General features: G+C 43.2%; 1 protein-coding gene across 1 annotated transcript; it reads right to left on the bottom strand.

Annotated features, from left to right (window-relative positions):
- Window positions 1-536: 536 nt before the first annotated feature.
- Window positions 537-15,900, bottom strand: LOC104164627 (proline-rich protein 5-like; the record flags this gene model as incomplete). The annotated part of the gene is made up of 4 exons (XM_009704010.1): window positions 15,830-15,900; window positions 5,576-5,849; window positions 4,114-4,194; window positions 537-585 (listed from the first exon to the last, which is right to left on the bottom strand). Coding segments are annotated over exons 2-4 (300 nt in total), but the record flags the coding sequence as incomplete, so codon positions are not given.
- Between the last annotated feature and the right edge of the window lie 1,885 nt (window positions 15,901-17,785).

Here is a 17,785-nt window from a genome sequence, read left to right as displayed (position 1 = left end):
CTGATAGGGACTTCCTTCTGTGCCCCCCCTCCAAACAGACAGCCGTTATCTTTTCTCTTCCCCTTTGCTGGCCCCTGTTGCAGAAAACCTACTCCTTAATTCTCTATACTAGAGAAATAGGGTGAAAAAAAAACAAAAAAAACAACTATGAAAAGTTTGCTGGCCCCTGTTGCAGAAAACCTCCTCCTTAATTCTCTATACTAGAAAAATAGGGTGAAAAAAAAAAAAAAAAAAACCAACTATGAAAAGGTACCCTGTCTTCTTTAAAAAGTTCAAGTGAATTCCTTCTTGTCCTTGGCAGGCTACTGGCAGCCTTTCTCAAGCGCAAAGGAAGATTATCCTTAATTTAGCACATCCACCCATAAATACGATTACTCCCAAGGCTATATGGCCCACATTAGAAAAGTCCAGTACCTCCATCATCTTCTGTAGCAAAACAAAACTGAAACTTGTAGGCTACATGCATGTAATTTTTTAACAGGCTAAAAAGCTGAAGAAAGCAAACCTCAAAAGAAAGCAAGTAAATCATGTAATACCTGAAAGTAATCTGTGATGAAGGATCCCAGTTCACTCTTCAGCAGCCGTCTGTAGACAGAAGGAACGCAGCCATTAAGTATATATATATATCTCATCATTTCTTACAGGTATATCTGCACTTTACTACCAGTCAGAGCAAAGATACGCGAGTATATGTGAATGCGTCAATTTGGCCACAGTTAGATTTCTTTTATATTTAGGTATATATCCTACAAATGTCCACAAAGGCTGTTCTTAAATTATGAAGGAAGGAAACAATTTCCCTGAAGTCTTCTCTTTATAAGCCATACACTTAGAACAAGCAAAATGAAAAAAAAAAAAATATCCCCCTGAATGCACAGAAAGTTGGGGAGACAATTTAATGTTATTGAGTTTGAAACACAATGGTTTTTCTGCTTTTTGTTTGAACAAAGACACCTTTCATTTCACTTCTCCCTAATGCTGTACTTCTTTTTCTCTTGGAAGTAGACGGTGGGAGGATAAGGAGAGGAGCAATGAAGTAAACACACAAGTAGAAGCTGCGGTTTCCCCATGACTACCACATTTAAAAAAAAAAAAAAAAAGCAGCATATTTTTCCAAGAAAGAAATTATAGAAATTTAACAGAAGCATTTTAAATACATGCAGGCAGAAGCCGCTCTAAACAAGTATTACCAATAAAAACTGTTGGATTTACAATCAGGCTGTGATAAAAGTCTTAAATTCTAATACATATTTATATTTCAGAATGCCAAAATAAAAATCAGGATTGTTTCACATCAGAAGCAGCATTAAAAAAAAAATCCTCACAAAGTTCAGTGCATTTGCGCTTTCAGCTTTCACAGACTGCGAGCGTAAATTTTGTAGCAGTCAAATCCTGCCTAACATTTAAAAGGCACCCAGCGCTTTCCACTGCAAAACTTTGCATCTTTTTGCTGTTCTAAGAGTTTTGCTTTTCACCAACATGAGGTATAATCAAGAGTGCTCGAAAATGCCATTTGAATTGGGGATCATCCAGTTCTTGGGCTGGGTTCTTACTAACAAACTCCACCACTTTTTCCTAATCTTTGCTGCAAGTCGATTTTACAGCAACGTTCCTCCCTAACCATTTTGTAACACTTCTACATTTATTCTCATGCTAACACACCTTTACTCTTTCTCTCTCTGAGCGGATTATATTCACCCTGCCCATCTCAAAGCGCATTTCTATTTCTATGAGATGGATAAACCAGATAAGCCTTTGGGGACCCATTTGCTGTTAAAAAAAGTCCAGTACCTCCACCATCTTCTGTAGCAAAAAAAAAAAAAAAAAAGAAACGTGTAGGCTACGTGCATGTAAAAAGAGCCCAAGTTGGCTCTTCCACCAACTTCAGCAGAATCCGGGGAGCTCTCCACCAGCTGATGGACAAGTCCATGGCAGGACTTTGCCTCGTGCAGGTAGACTGGCAACCGGAGGTTCCCTCTAGGGTGCAAGCCTAAGGGAGGGTTTTCCTCCTAAATCATGGCCAGGTCACCTCTTGCTTCCTGAAATCCCATCTCCTGATGGCATTTCTTACATTTCCTCTTGCTGTGACAACTGACTTCCAGAGCAGTAAAAGCAAAAAAAAAAAAAAGTATCCAGGGAAATGATATCAAATCACAGCAAGATAAAAACTTGGTGGCAGCAATCCACAGCAAAATGTAACCCACTGCTCATCTCCTGGTCCTGTCATTTCTGTCGGACTTCAAAACTCTCCTGCATTTCCCACTGTCAAATAACTAAGCGCTGTGCGGAATCTGTGAGTCTCTTAAAAGACCGCACTTGCTAACTCCCACCAAGCAGCTGCACGGAGAACTACAAACAAGGAAAATGCACCGCTCGACCTAACGGCACCCAAGAGTTGGTCCTCTGACTGGTCTGGCTTTTTGCCCAGCGTCAAGCTAGAGCTTCACCTTGCGCACGCAGAGCTAACGTTGTGCTGGGGGCTACGTCAAAGCGCGAGGCTGCAGGTGTGCATCCAAACATACATGCAGATCCACGTCCTTTGCGCCTTAGACGGCCGTTAATGAGCTATTTGAACTTTTAAGTGGCCTACTTAAGCAATGACATTTGGAGATGTAACCCATGCTCAGGGCATCTGCAGGAACATTAATCGTGTATGTCAAGGTGAGTGCTTCGAAGTGCTGCCTGGGAGTGCCTGTCCGTGGAAGAGGGCATTCCCCCTCCCACCATCAGCACTGCTTACAACGCACACACAGCTCACAAAGAATTTCCTCTTCTTCACCCGGCTCTCCACAGTCTGGATCCACTTCTGTCACCAACGCGAACAGAGCACGGTCCAGGCACTGGGAAGGAAGGGTGGGAAGGAGCACTGCTCGTGCTGGGGCGGCGGGGGGAAAGCAGGCTGTTGCCTGGCAGACGAGTCATAAAATCCAAAGCCAGTCCCCAAGTCTGCCAACAGGCCGGGGGCTAGGGTATTTCCAAAGTCTTATGACATTTGTTTTACTTTTCACCTGCAGAAATAGCCCCTGGAGAATTAAGACTGCTCCTAGTACTTAAACCTCACCTGAAGACTTCTGACCTGAGTACACTAAAACACCATTAAAGCATGAGGCACTGCCCTCGCTCAGCTCTCAAAAGAAATTACCTTAAACTTTCACCTTTGGGACCAGACCAAGTAGGACAGAGTTCGGTGCTCTGCAAGCTGCATTTATTTTGAAAGTATGGAAAGGGGTAGTGTAGACTGCTGCTTAGTACGTGCTTAGCCCAAATTGCCATTTGAATCTTGGCACTCGGGAAAAATGCAATAGGGATGGAGGAGAGGGCATATAAAAGGAGAAGCAGGGACGTGTATGACAGCATTCATGATGAATGAAGATGGATGTAGTGGGAAAGACAGAGGGAGGAGGAATTACATCCATGAGCTCTGACAATACTCAACGTAGCAGCACTTGGAACCAAGGCAAGAATAAATTGTTCTTTATCTACTCTACAGTCCTATCTATTGCTAACCAAACTTTCCGAATAATCAGAATGAAACCACAGATAATCGTGAAACCTGCTTAAAAAAAAAAATAAATTATACTTTTAATCATCACTAGCATCATTGTTAGAAAATGTTTGTTAGGCTGTTAGGTTCTTTTTATCTTTAGGGTTCATATTTTCAAGTCTCGCTCTGCAATTATCATGTGAAGATTAAGCTTTTAAACGAAACGCTGCTTTTTACATTCATTTTAAACACTCCACCATTCTGAGAAGCTAAAAAGCAAATGTTACTATCATCGTGAAAACCCTGATAAAAACATGTAAAAAACAGGCAGAAGAGGCAAACTCCCTAGGAAGGGACAAAAACCTTATAATCCAAGAAAATACACATCCCGTCCTTGTCAAAGCTACACATCCACACAAGTCAGAGCAATATTCTCCAAGTGCTCCATGCCATTCACTCCACTCAACAGCAAAACACAAGTAACTTAGCCTGAAACCTCAAAGCTGTGCTGAAGTTTGCTTTGATCCATGCTCCTCCCACCAATATCTTCTATCTGTAGGGGAACAAAACCCAACAAACACCAAACAATTAGCGATGAAAATCCCTTTTCATGCATTTCAGCAACCTACCTGATATTTTCATTGAGGGTGTAAAGTTCATTGTTCTGCAAGCCTCCCCCTTTGAACACATTTATCACTGCTGTTTGAACACTGCCAAAAAAGAAATGAGACAGTACAACATCCATAAATAACAGCCACCAGTGTGATTTAACACAGAGCGCGATGGGAGCTAGCTGCCAAAAGCTGAGTGGTTATAATGGGGTGGAGAGGTTAATTGCACTTAAATACTTCCACTTTTTCTCCCCTGGAAATCGTCTCTCTGATTTACCTACATCTTTCGTGGGAGACAGAGCAGAACCAACCTCAAGTTGTGCCTAGAGTAAGCGATGGAAAGTCGTTCTTTGTGAACAGTGTCACTGTAACAAGTTCATACCAGATATATCTTTAACTTGACCGTTTAGTGGATCTCTGCTGTGTGCTGCCGGCTAGTTGCTATGAGAAGACACAGATTTTTGGCAATATCTGCCCCACACCTCACGTTGCATTATCCAGTGATGCTAGCAGGAACCACACGATCTGCAGCGTCTGGCAGGACCCTGGCTGGGCTGGAAGAGGTTCTGCAGCCAGCATCACCTCACTCAAACCCAACGTTATGCCCTGTTAATGCCCGGAAGGTACTGTTGGAGGATCTTCTAACTCATACTGGTATCACCAGCACAGAGGAAGTCAGAGTGACAGTATACAAGATGGTTTAGCAGGTGTAAAGGCTTGCCATGGCTAACAAGAGGAGGTATCATTCCCTTCTGTGGGCCTGTTACGGCATTTGCACACTTCAGGGACCTCAGCTCGCTATCCCGGCACAAAACTGCAATGTTTTTGCCAGCCTACTTTTGTGCCACATTAGTAAGCTGAGCTAAGTTAGCAAAAGAGAGGTCTGCGGAGCACATCGCTGGTGCAAGGTGGCAGGAGGGAAGGTGGGAACACCCACTTTTGGTAGCAGCAGACCATTAGATCAGGTCAGGACATCTCACTCCTCACCCTACACGTTGTTCTTCCAGTTGCCATTGCTGCATGACACGCACTGCAGGCAGGATTTGGCTGTCAATAGGAAACGCTAGTAGAAGCCACAAGCGTAGCAGTTGTCAGAGGAACTTGACTGTGGCAAAAGCTTCCTAATATGTAAATAAATGCCTGGTGTGCGTTAAGAAACTGGCCTTTATTACAGCACTAGGAATGTGCTTTCCTAAATGGTACTTAAGACGCAACTGTTAACAAAGAGTCATTCTGCTTTACTTGAAGACGGTACCTCTGAACAACATTGGCCAAAACCAAAAACACTACCTAGGTCTAATTTTTTCATCTCCACAGAGGCTTTCAATGCTGGGAAGCTTGGGCATGCCAAAAATGCATGCGTGCTTGTAAAGAGAGGAGCTTAGCCATGAATGGTCTGAAGCACAAAGATCAGACACGCACAGCCCTTATCATGGGGCTGCTGCAGGGCGAGATCTCAGCCTAGGTGGGTCCTGCTTACCTGTTCCAGGCAGAGTTGGAGCTGAGCTGCAGAGCCTGCCGGGCTGCCTGGAACCGCGGCAGGTCACTGAGGACCGGGGAGCTCATGAAGCGAGGTCGGGGCCTTCTGAATGAACCCATCTTGTGGAACTGGAGAGCAAAGGATGGAGCTACGGTGAACCCTCCAGTCATAGGGCCAGGTGGAGTGGAGCAGGGCCGTCAGAAAGTCTCTTCTCTTGAAGGTCCAAGCGTCAATCCCAGTGATTTCAACGAGTCTTCAAACTTGTGGACTCAGCCTGCAGGAAAAGCAAAGAGTCAGCCTCAGACTAGCAGTTCCCCGCAGTGTCAGGTTGTGACACGGACGCGCATTGCGAGATGACAAAGGAGTTGAAGCAGTCCTGCAAAGTGAAGAGAAAGGAGAAGAGTGAGAGGAGGGAGGGGTGAAAATACCCTATCCCATTAACAGCAAATTTGGGCAAATCTTCCAGAGTTCTTCAACAGTAGCCCCTGTCCTACCTCGCCCCTTAAATAACGACCCAACACAGTCAGCCAGAAATACAAGCATGGTCTTTCTTTCCATTTCAATTAGTAGAGTTGCAAGAACTGAGCTGCTGAAACTCTTCTGCTAGAGGCACTTTACAAATACCTTTAAATATAGGTAACCATTCAGCCTGTATGAAATAGTAGAAACTGGAGAAAGAGTTTCACCACAAAGGAACAAAAGATGAACAATGGAAGAAGAGATGAACAGACAAACATCTTTTTTTTTTTTTGAGAAGTGTTGCGCAAGGGAATAAACCCACTCATCATCAGTCCATTACAAAAAGGATACAATAGGGAGCTTCTGCAAAAGAGGTCTGACAACCAGATAGTTTGAGAGTACGCAGGACTTATGTTTGTTTTGTTTTCTACAGAATGAGAAGTAATTACTAGGCCAAATATGAAATGCCCACATTTTCCACTCTGATCATCATCTCCATATAGATGAATATGTAGCCCCAAGTAAACCACAGAAATAGAAGTAGTTAGCTTGGATAAAAACCACAAAAAAAACTTTGGCAAAGCTTCTGTACTTCGAAACTTTCCCACTTCAGCGAATACAAGCAGTAGATGTAGCTGGCAGTCTGGAGAACGGAGATGTGGGAGAAAGCAAAGGGGAAGAACCAAAAAATCCAAAGAAACAAGTTGTGTAACTAAACTGCACACAAAAGACGCAAAGTAAAATCTTCTCTTTTCCACTACATCTTCAGCAAGAGGCCAAAAGAGAGATGACCAGCCGAGAAACGTTGTGTATCTGCACAGGGTTGCTAATTTGAGTAGTGCTCAGCTTCAGGAAACTCTTTCCACTCCCCAAACCGTAATTAACTCTTTTACATGTCAGAGAACAGCTTTCTTCCCACCGGGCCAGCCCCATTTCACACTGAGCTCACTTTGCCACCCCGCTTCCACATGGCCTTGCCAGATTCTGATCAACCACCACGAAACCCTTGCTGCGCCACGGACACCACGCATCCTGCCGCCGAGGAAGTTAAAGGAGAAAACACAGAGAAAACACCTCATTTTTTTAGGCACCGAAACATGCAGTACTATCATTCTTGGTACTATTCAAGAAATAAATATGGTTGTTATTCCCCCACAAGCTAAATACAGTTTGCACAGATCTTTGTGGAACTGGAACGCGGCTACAAGTGCAACTTTTTTCCATCTTTAGATAGCTCCTGGCTGTCTTCAGAGGTGACAAAGCCCAGAGTTTTTCATGACACAAGCTCAGCCTTGACTGTCGCGGCTGGAAAGAGCAGCAATCTGTTGATTCTGTAGCTGCTCTGTTCCCCCCCCCCAAAAAAATAAAAATAATAGAGTCATAACTTTTAGAAATTAAGAATAAATGGAAACTAATACAACCAAATCAGCAGGGTCTTCTGCGTGCATTTTGAAATAACAGTTCATTTGACATCGCCCACACATTTTCAATCTGCCAGCAATATCTCTATTGCCAATCAGAAATCATCAGAGGGAAAAAAACCTACAGCACCTTGGAGACCCGAGGGCAGGCTTTTCTCACAACCTACCAAAAGGTGTCTGGGAGGCAAAGCATTAAGTATAACGGATGTTTCTGTTGCAAAATAAGTGTTTTTGCCAATGCCTGTCGTCCCCAAGTTCCAAAGCCAACAGCGTGAGAGGCTGAAGGAGCGACAGCTCACTTCCAGCAGCGCAGTAACATTTCTAGCTTAATTTTTACAGAGGGAAACCAGCATATATTTTTCAGAGCTATAAAATGCAATCTAAGTGTTACTTTAGATCAGCTGTAGGTATTTAACGGGGCTAGAAAGCAGTGGTTAAGATGCCTGCGCTGGCCCACAAGCCTCCTCCTATCGTAATTCCAGGCGCCGTAAGTGCGTACAAATATCTTTCTTCCCAGCAATGAAATAATTTTATAAAGCTGCATTTATATTCATTTGAGTTAGATTAAGTTGCAAAGGGAAAGCTTAAATTCCGAAATGTAAATCAGGAGAACAACTCTGTGCCTTAACATACATATATTTAAAGTTTGTGTACGAAATTCTTTGGCCCTTTCTGTGCAGGCGGTAAAACATCACCATCAGGAAAGTCTCTCCCGAGCTTGGGCTGGGGATTTACCAGACTGCTTCCATGGCAGCAGAACCGTGGCATTACACAGGGCCCCACAACAAATTTCCTGAACGCTTCTCACCAAGGGAATGTGCCTGCTCATGGAAACACACGTGTTGTTTTCCTTAATCTCTGTTCAAGTCACCCGGACAGAGAATAACAAGCTCTTGTCTGCGAAGAGCAGATAAACCACCTCTCTTTCCCCTTCCTCCCCAAACCCTGGCCTGCAATCCTGTGGTACTGTCACGTCAACCTTACTTCAGGTTCTCACCAGGAACTTAAGACAAGATCTTCAGCTTTCGGACCAGACTGAGAGTCCTATTTTCATTTCTTCAAGATTCAAAGATACAAATCTCTCCTATCTTATCTAAACCGTTCAATCGCAGACACAGCAAACCGTTACTCTGAAGGCAGGTTAGCCACGAAATGGTCTCCAAACATAACTGACCTTCGTGTTATCAGAGCTGGCAATGCCAAAGTCTGCGAGAAGGACCATCCTCTCCCCGTGCCCACAGCCCATTTAAACTATTTTCAGAGTTTCATAAAGCTCGAGGTAACAGAACGTTTACTAGAACACAGACTTTTGGCACAAGGAGTTTGCAGATCCTGTCCACCTGAAGGTACAGAGCACTCAGATGCAACCAAACACTTCCATCAGACCAGATTTTCCTTTCACAGCAGCTAGTTTCCACTGAAAGTTTTCCCCAAAGCAAGGCAGCCTCATAAACACCGCTTAGCATGAGCAGTTTGTTGGCAACACCCATGCCATGCACTTGGCAGCGTGCAATTTTTTGGCTTTTTACTGAGAGAAACGACCCTTGTGGCAAGAAAGGCATGAACATAGTTATAGGTTAGTAAGAAGCCTTCAGGGTATTCAGGCTGTTTTAGCTGTTGGGAACAAACAGTATTTAGCAAAATGCTGAGCATAGCAAGGAACAATTTTCCTCTTCACTTTGCTGTGAAAACTCTCACAGAATTATGCAGAAATATTCAGAAACAGATATTGTTCTCCTAGAGGCCCTCAGTCCAAACTCCCTCACATCTACAGTCTCCTCTTCCTAAGACTAAAGTATTTTAGAAGACTACAAAAATAAAACCTACTTCTAATAACCATAGCCCTATTATTTATCAACCACAGAACTAGAAAAAGAAGATCTTTTATACAGAGTGAAGGGAACCACCAGGATGCAGGACGTTCTAGCCACCAAGCAACGCTCTCATCATTGATTATAAAAGGCACGAAGACCTGGAGACTCAAACACAGCAACTGCGTAAGAGATGCAACCACACCAAGGTAACCGATCTCTCACTGCCACATGCTCCAGCTGCTGGGGCAATGCTTTATGCGGCATCAGGGCATTTCAAACTGCTTGCCAGCTGATGCATCCTAAACCATTCCCAACTCTCCTCACCTCGCTCAACGACCCTGTCCGTCTTTTTTGGCAAGAAGCTTGTCGTAAGTAAGGCAGAGAGATGTGTATCGCTCTTCTTTCTCTTCCAGCTGTCCTATCTCCTGGTCTTTTTTCCTCTTATCTGTGATTATCATCTCAAAACCCAGCTATCAAAACCCTCTAGATCTCTAACAAGGGAGGTATGTCATTTGTGTAAAAAACCCTGGTCTTCGAGTGAGCAAACTCTTCAGAGCTGGAAGTCAATGTTCTCAACTGGGGGAGCGAAGCAGGACGATGAGTCAATCTGACAACAATGTAATTTCATCCACTTGTAATTCATCACATCTGAGTAAACACTTCTAGGGCTAATCTGAATCTTTAAAGAGAAGAATCAAGCATGGAGACAAATCCTTTTCCAACATACATAGATACAGGCATTTATAAAAACATTACAGTCATCAAGCTAGGAATTTTTTATTGTTTGTTTTCTGTTGGCCTTGAAAACCAACAGAGAAATCGTTATAAAATGATTTCATGAAAAGACCTTTCCCTCCCAATAATACATCTGACTGTCTGGAAGAAAAGCCAGATCAGGCAATATACCTAGATCTCTCTCTCTCTACTAAAGAAAGAATAACCCAAAGAAAAAGTTGGCAGCAATTCCTCCAAATTATGAATCTTCACGACAATCTTGGGCCAAACAAACAAAAAGCCCATGGTAACTGAGATTTAACAAAAGAACGGACCATTTTAAACCCCTCCGATGCCTCCTCTGCAAGACTCAGAGCAGCAGCCGCTAACGCAAGTGACGGGGCAGCAAAAACTACAACTGGTTTTGCCTTTTAGAGGAAAACTTGCGCAAACACTATTTCACACCAAATTCACACCAAAAATCCAAAAGCCAAAAAGTAACTTTAAACTAGATGGCAAGGGAAAAAAAGGGACAGCGGAAAAAATCACAGGATCCGCAATTTATTCAAACAAGCATTTCCCAGGTCTCTTGAAACAGAGCAACAGAGAATGAGGTGTTATCCAGATATACGTGATGTTTTGCCATTTAATCTTTTTTTAGTGGTAAAAAAAACAGGCCTTGCATGAAGAAAGAGATCCACTTGCCCTTTTTCCTCTCCTTTACATGCTTTGCGCAGCTGTGACGTTGACGACCTATGACCATAAAACACACAAACTGGATACTGCAACATGCACCGAAATGTTTTGGAATGATTTTGGGTGTGGAAAAAAGCATAATCTTAAGAAAAATCCTCCACTGTACTAGCCCTACAGACCCATAACAAGTGGTTTCATCCTACCTCAGACAAAAAAAATAATACACAGAGAACCATCTAGATTCTTGTTAGCTGATTCTCCTTCCAGCCCAGTAAATCCTTAACAAAGTATGTGATTGGCAAAATCCTGGCTTCGAGTTCAACTGACAAGATCTGAAGACACCATTTCTGACAAAAATCCCTCATTTATTTGCTACGCAGCCATACTGAGAAGTGGAAAAGCAGCCCACAACTTGTAACTTCAAGTCTTTTAGGTCGTCACAACGATACATACACATGCATGAACTTAGTTTCTATTCTAAGAAAACACAGACTGCATTTGCCCCTGTTAAATTTACAACACATTCAGTTCCTCTTATAGCCCCCAATTGCTCAATTTCTTAAAAATAGACAAGGTTTGCTTTTCAGAAGGAGAGAAGATGATCAAATCGAGGTTTATTCAACAACTAACAAAGGTCCTTTCTGGTTAACATTGATCAGAAGCTGCGTCTTAGATGTACGTTGGAAGTTATTGAAAGCAAGAGTGTCAAAAATCTGGGAGGCAGTCTTGGACCCAAACGCCAGGCATGGCTCTTCCTACACCTTCATCCTTTCATGCCTTCGCATCTTTGGAAATCCGACTCATGCAAATTTTAGTGCTTCATCCACAGTCCATCAAAAACAACAGGAATCTAAATATTGCTCTTAATATGGTTTGAGTCAAGCCCTGAAACAGCAAGGAAAAGTGCAGATATTTTCTCTTGTGAGCAGTCCCTCACATAAGGAACAGTCTATCTTCAGGTGTGCTCGTGCTAGCACCAGGAGCATGGCCCACGCTAAGGGACATTCCCAATTCGGGAAGGCAAACGTAAGAGGACAAGACTAGCCGTCAGGTCTGACAATCACGTCAGTAGGATCGAGTCAACTTGCAGGCTTTAAAAGACAGCATCTTCCACCCATATATTAATGCCACTTGTTTCCGAAATCCCACCGACAAAACCAGTTTGTAAATTTTGCAAGGGCAAAACTCTGGCGAAGCTATGCCCAGGGACGGCAGGCCCCAGGCACGCTCAGGGGCCATGCCCCTACCCCTCAGCACAAGGGCAGGATCCCGGTGGGAAGCAGGACAGCGTTCCACCAGCACCGCGTTCGGCTCTGCCCCAGGATGGAAGGCAAGGTGATTCCTCAAGCCCTCGGTGCAGGTAACATGCCAGCTGGCAAATGCCGGACCTCAGCCGGCCAAAGCGCCGTTACCTGCGGCCCCATTGCCCTCCACCTCCTGCCCGCCCCCGGCCGGCCCCAGCACCACCGACGTTGCCTGCCTGCCCGCCCCGCATCTCGGCTTGCACCGCGGGAAAGCCCCGAGGTACCCCAGGCAGGCTCAGCAGTGGGTGGATGGACCACTCAGTCCTGCGAAACACTCCTTTCATCAAGAGCTCTTGAAGGATTACTAGTAAGAGTAAAAATAATTATCTCCATTTTCTGGCTGAGGAAATGAAGTTGCAAAGCCAGTGAAGTGACTTATCCAGGTCTTCCATCTCCCAAGCCAGGATCCCATTCACCAAACAAAAATATCCCTCTAAGCTCCTTTAATGAAGCTTTGCAAATTATTCCATGGAGTTGCAGAGAGCAAGGATTCATCTGATCTACCCCTCCTTTCCAAAGCCGACTCAATACCAAAAGGTGCCAATTTTTTTTTATTATTATATTATTCTTTTGCTGGGCTACCCCACCACGAAGGCAGCACCCTGGTGCTCATAAACAGACTGATGGTGTTCTACTGGCCTCACCTATCCTTAATTAAACTTGATAGATTTCAACTATCAAGATGAAGTACATAAAAGAAGTGATATCAACAGAATACGGGAAAACAGCCCTCTCGGTACAAAGTGTTGACACTCTGGTATGCACCCATATATCCAACAATTTTACTGCTGCTCTTTGACTACCCAAAACAAGATCTCGCCTTCCCTGTCTTCCTAGTACACACCCATCTCCACAAATGAGACCCCAGCATCCCTGTCTTCCTCCCCCGTCTTTTGCATATTCCCTCTTCAAACAGGACCCACATCATGCCTTTATTCATAATAGATCTCAAACAAACTCACAAACAGATCTAACTTGGCTTTGATAGCAGAGCTATGTAACATTTGAAAAGAAACTCAGTGGTTTCCACTTAGTTATGCTTTGAGTTCCTGAGGTTAAAGCAAACCTGAAACTCAAAGTGAAACTCTGCTTAGAGTGAGAGGAAATACAAGAGAAGAGGGGGAAAAACCTTTGCTTATATCCCACCGTGATCTGAGAAACTTCTCTGTAATTCACTGCAAGCCCTTTGGATTTGATGGCCGGTTAGAAGACTGCTACTTCACATCTATATACATGATAGTACAATTCCCCATTAAAAAAAAAAAAAAAAGTAAGAAATCAGTAATGGCACAGTAAGCCACTTCAATGTGAACTAAAGAGATCAGGTCATAGTAAAGAATCACAGAATAGTAAAGAACATACAGAAAAATAAATATGTTGTAATATAGGAGTAGCATCTAAGACAACAAAGTTGTTTTGTTCTCTACCACAGGCTGTGTTATTTCAAAAACATTACTTAATTCTTTGGACTTACATCATTCAAAAATAAAGAAAATTGTTGTGGCTATTAAAAGGCGCCACATGTTTGCAAAACACTCCGAAATGCTTGGGTAGAGAACAGAGGAGAACACCTCATTAGAATCACTTAGCTGATCAGCGTGAAGCTAGAGACAAATTTGAATCAGATGCACTAACAAATGATTTAATCTGGCTGAAACAAATTGTATTCCCTGCATAAGCAGCTACCACACCAAACACCTACCTATGAAAGGCAAGAAGCGAAAACACAGCGGAGTTTCAGAATCATAAAACTGATGGACTGGATTGGGACTGAAAAAATATACTTACTTCTTCGGTTAAATAAGAACTCCATCCAATAAAGAGGAGGAAGAGATAAGAGGGGGAAAAGTGAGATATATCACCATTTTCTGGTTAACTGAAAGCATTAGGGTATTTTAGGCACTCCATAAACTTGTATCCATGACAGCTACAGTAACCGTCCTTTCAAAATGAACTCCGTGCACTGCTGTCCTAATCCGCCACAGCTAGCACAGATTTTTTTTAAGCAGCAAGCTTACCTGCATCCCTCTTTTGAGTTTCACCCACCAAGACGTAGCTCGCTTCTGACAACAGAGTTAAAATCATCATTGCTTTGTCTCCAATTCTACAGTAAGGCTTTACTCAGGCTGTTACACTCTAAAAACCACAACTGATTTAATAGCAAAGTAGTTCTCCAAGGAGCTCAGGCTCCCAATTCAGTGGCCTATGCTATTTCCAGGCTTACCAGTCTTAAACTCTGTTGATTACCGGAACGACTTTTAATCAATACAGCTATATGGGAACAAGCCACAGCACAAAAAAAAAGAAGGTGACACACACAAAAATAGTTATTTCCTTCCACTGTCGGGAACAGCATTTAATAGATGCACTAGTAAGTGCATCCCTGCTGGCGCAAAATAGGCCAAGAATGTATCACTCGAATGACACAAGTATGAGTAAGCTATCAAACTTTTTGCTGTAGAAAAGGCCTTGGACTGAATTGACAAATGTGTTTTCAAACGCAGAAACTAACTTCGCAGCTTTAACCTGTTTCCAATAAGTCCCAAGCAGCATCTGCTGCAAAATTCAGGAAATACGTGTATTAACTCATTCAAAACAAACTACGGAGTACACTGAACAGTCTGTAGATATCGCAGCAGTTTTGCTTAGCAGAGAAGCTGTTGGCTGGTATTTAAAGGGAATAAAAGCCATAGCTGTTCATATTTGGTAGTTACATGAGCAGCAGAACTAAACCAGCCCCGCTCTCTCACATCACGCTCCCTCCCGAATTTCACACGTGCAGGAGGGGATAACCCCCGTCAAGAGTCCTTCCTTCAGCATGGGCTCTAAAAATATTTTCACAAAGCTCAGAGAAACTTTATCCTTTGAGACCTTTCCTTCCTTGCTTAATTGTGGTGAAATTCACAAACTTATTCATAAAGTTATAAGAGGGGAACAACCAAGGGAGAGCCACGGGGACGCTTTCTTAAAGATGCCAGGCAGAAGCATGGAGCAGGGGGGAGGACACAGTTTCAGAAGCAAAAAAGTCTTATCACTCTAAATGTAATGACATGTTTAATTTTCTAGGAATGTTAATCAGCAAGTGTGCAGGATACGCTTCATCAAAATCAAACGAAACATCAGCCACTGCAATTGTTTTAGGAACTACCTCTGCTGCAACTAGAATGACAATCTATCATCTCTGTGCTTTCTTGCACTTTATACTTACTCCTTTTTGTTTGCTTTTTGTTTTCACTTTCCTGCTGTTGTTACTAAAAACATAAGTATACCCCACATTTTTAACCCTGGGGCTACAAAACACGGCAGTTAAGTAGTCTGCTTATACCTCACAGCCCACCCTCAGCCAGCTCTAGTATAACCAGGTTTTTGCTAAAATCTGTAGCACAATCTTCCATCCTCTGAGTTGCACTTAGCCCCATCTCACGTAGTAAGAACGGGTTGTTATGCCCCACTGAATAAGCCCTGGAACCCACCACATACTTAGTCAGTGCATATTTATGCTTGAGTTCACATCAGCAGAAACAATGAGTACAAAAGGCCCTACATTATGGGGAAAAAAAAACCCCACAAATACTACAGGCGCCTAGGAAAGTCACACGAAAACCGAACTCGTTGAAAATGAGTTACAAAAAGGATAAAATTCTAGCACTTACTTGCCTGCTACTTCTAAGCCCTTGATGATGCGTTCAAGTCCCATTCCTCCACTCTTCCCATAAGAATGGAGGCTACATCTACTTATTTCTCAAATAAAACGTTAAAGACCTCACCTATTCCGTGTCTTTGGTTACTGGAAATTTAAGGAATTGAAATTCTTCCAAAAGGGATTGATGAATCAGTAAATACTACCTGTGTTCCAGTTGGACTTTGAAAGAGAACATTGGACGTCTTATCAGAGTCTCAGCTGACATCAGACAGCCCATAAACACACTACATAAAAATAATTACAGCGAATTTTATCTTGAAGGCTGAAGACAAATGAGAAACCGTCACCTTGACTCTGCTGTAAAGCTGCCAAAAGGAAACATTGCTATCAAATTGACAGGGCAAAAAAAGACTCCTATATGGGCTTGAGCGCACTTGAACTTCCCTGCCCACCCTTGGCACTGCCAACTCGCAGGTACCATCCCTGTAGAACCCAGTGCAATGCACCGTACCTGACTCGGCAGCTATTTAATCAGAGATTCAGGACACCCCTATCACAGAAAACCACAGAATAATCCGCCTCTGGAAAAGTTTCTTCCTAGCTTCACAAAAAAGCAGCTGTTTTTTTGACTCAAGTCCAAGAATTTTCCTCCCTCTGATATGTTACAGAAGTCCACATCACTAAAATCTTAGCAAGAATGCCATATGTTGTCTATGAACTGTGTATCAAGAATGTACACTGTCTTAGATTACTGTGAAATTTTCGTTTACTCGGGATGTGAAGTCTGACTTTTCTTGTGTTTTGGAAGAGAAAAGGGTCTTTTTTTTTTTTTAGTGCGGTACTTTGGTAGCACTCTGAAGTTCATTAATCTCTTACACGTTACAGCTAGAAGAAAAGTCACAAACCTTCTGTGGGAATCTCTCGGCACTCTGCACCCTATCTGACAGGTCAATAAATCACAATGGTCTCTCTGTAAAAATTATAAATAGCTTTAATAGGAGAAATTGAATCTAAACAGCAAAAGAAAAAAAAAAAATCAAAGAAAAGCAAGTGCTTTTACATCACGATTCTCCACTTACCTACACAGAAATGCAATTAGGTTTGGGTTGCTACCACGGATCATGTTCTCAAACCTAACGTCCTTCACATGGCTGCCAAATACCTGGCATAACTTACTGCACATATTTTCAGCTATAGGTCCTTTTTTGTTGCCAAAGTTCTTCACAGAGGTCAGAGGACAAGATTTTACCCCTAGCTAGGTGGTCTCCTAGTTTCAGAAAAGTCAGTTTATCAGGAGAGCATGATGTCTTTCCTCCGCTGATCTAGCTATACCACTGGGGACTACCGCACAGCTGGACTGTGCCATCTGTTTTAGAAAAAAAACTACGTAGCCTACACATCAGCTTCTGTGTGTTGTGTGTGCTGCCTCACCGTGAAGATATCTATTAAATACGCGTGCGCATACAGCACTATATGCGAGATACAAACAGCTCTTGCACACTGATCCAGGTACCGATGAGTTCTGCACAACTGAAACCTTTCACGCCACAAAAATCGCAGCATCGCCCATAAATACACTCAGCGCTTGTTGCTGACAAACAAACAAACAAAAAAATCCCTCTAGCCACACAGCCCACTTACATGAACAAATCATCATATGACTGGAAGAGGCAGGGGAAAAAAAAATAAAATAGCTGTGCTTTGGGCTATTCTTTTCAGCATAGACAGCCAGGAGCTGCACCGACGGGGGTCACGGCCGGCGCGACGTGTGGTGCCCCGCAAAGAAGCAGGTGGCAGGGGATGGGTTTGGTAGGTGGGATCGAAAAAGTAGATTCATGTCCACAAATGGAAAGCACTGTAAATATTCCTGGGGCTGAGAGGCTCCGAGTGCTTGTCGGGGTGGCATCACCACGGGGGAAGAGGCCGGAGGGAAGAGAAAAAGGGATGGAGCTACCGTTCGTTTTTTTAAACAGGCGGCCTGCTACTCACGGTTTTTGTCTCCTCTTGCAGCGGCTACGTGCTAATTCGATTTATTTAGAGGAGGGGAGGGAAAAAAAAAAAAAAAGAAGAAAAATGTCTTTCCCTTCACCCCCGGTTTCAGAATTATTATTATTATTATTATGTCTCCGGGGGGGGGTTGGGGAGGGAGGGTTAGACCG

This window comes from Cariama cristata, unplaced genomic scaffold, assembly GCF_000690535.1.
Source record: "Cariama cristata isolate BGI_N322 unplaced genomic scaffold, ASM69053v1 scaffold21477, whole genome shotgun sequence".
Lineage (NCBI taxonomy): Eukaryota > Metazoa > Chordata > Aves > Cariamiformes > Cariamidae > Cariama > Cariama cristata.
Note: the sequence above shows the minus strand (reverse complement) of the source record. Positions and strands in the feature narration are given on the sequence as shown.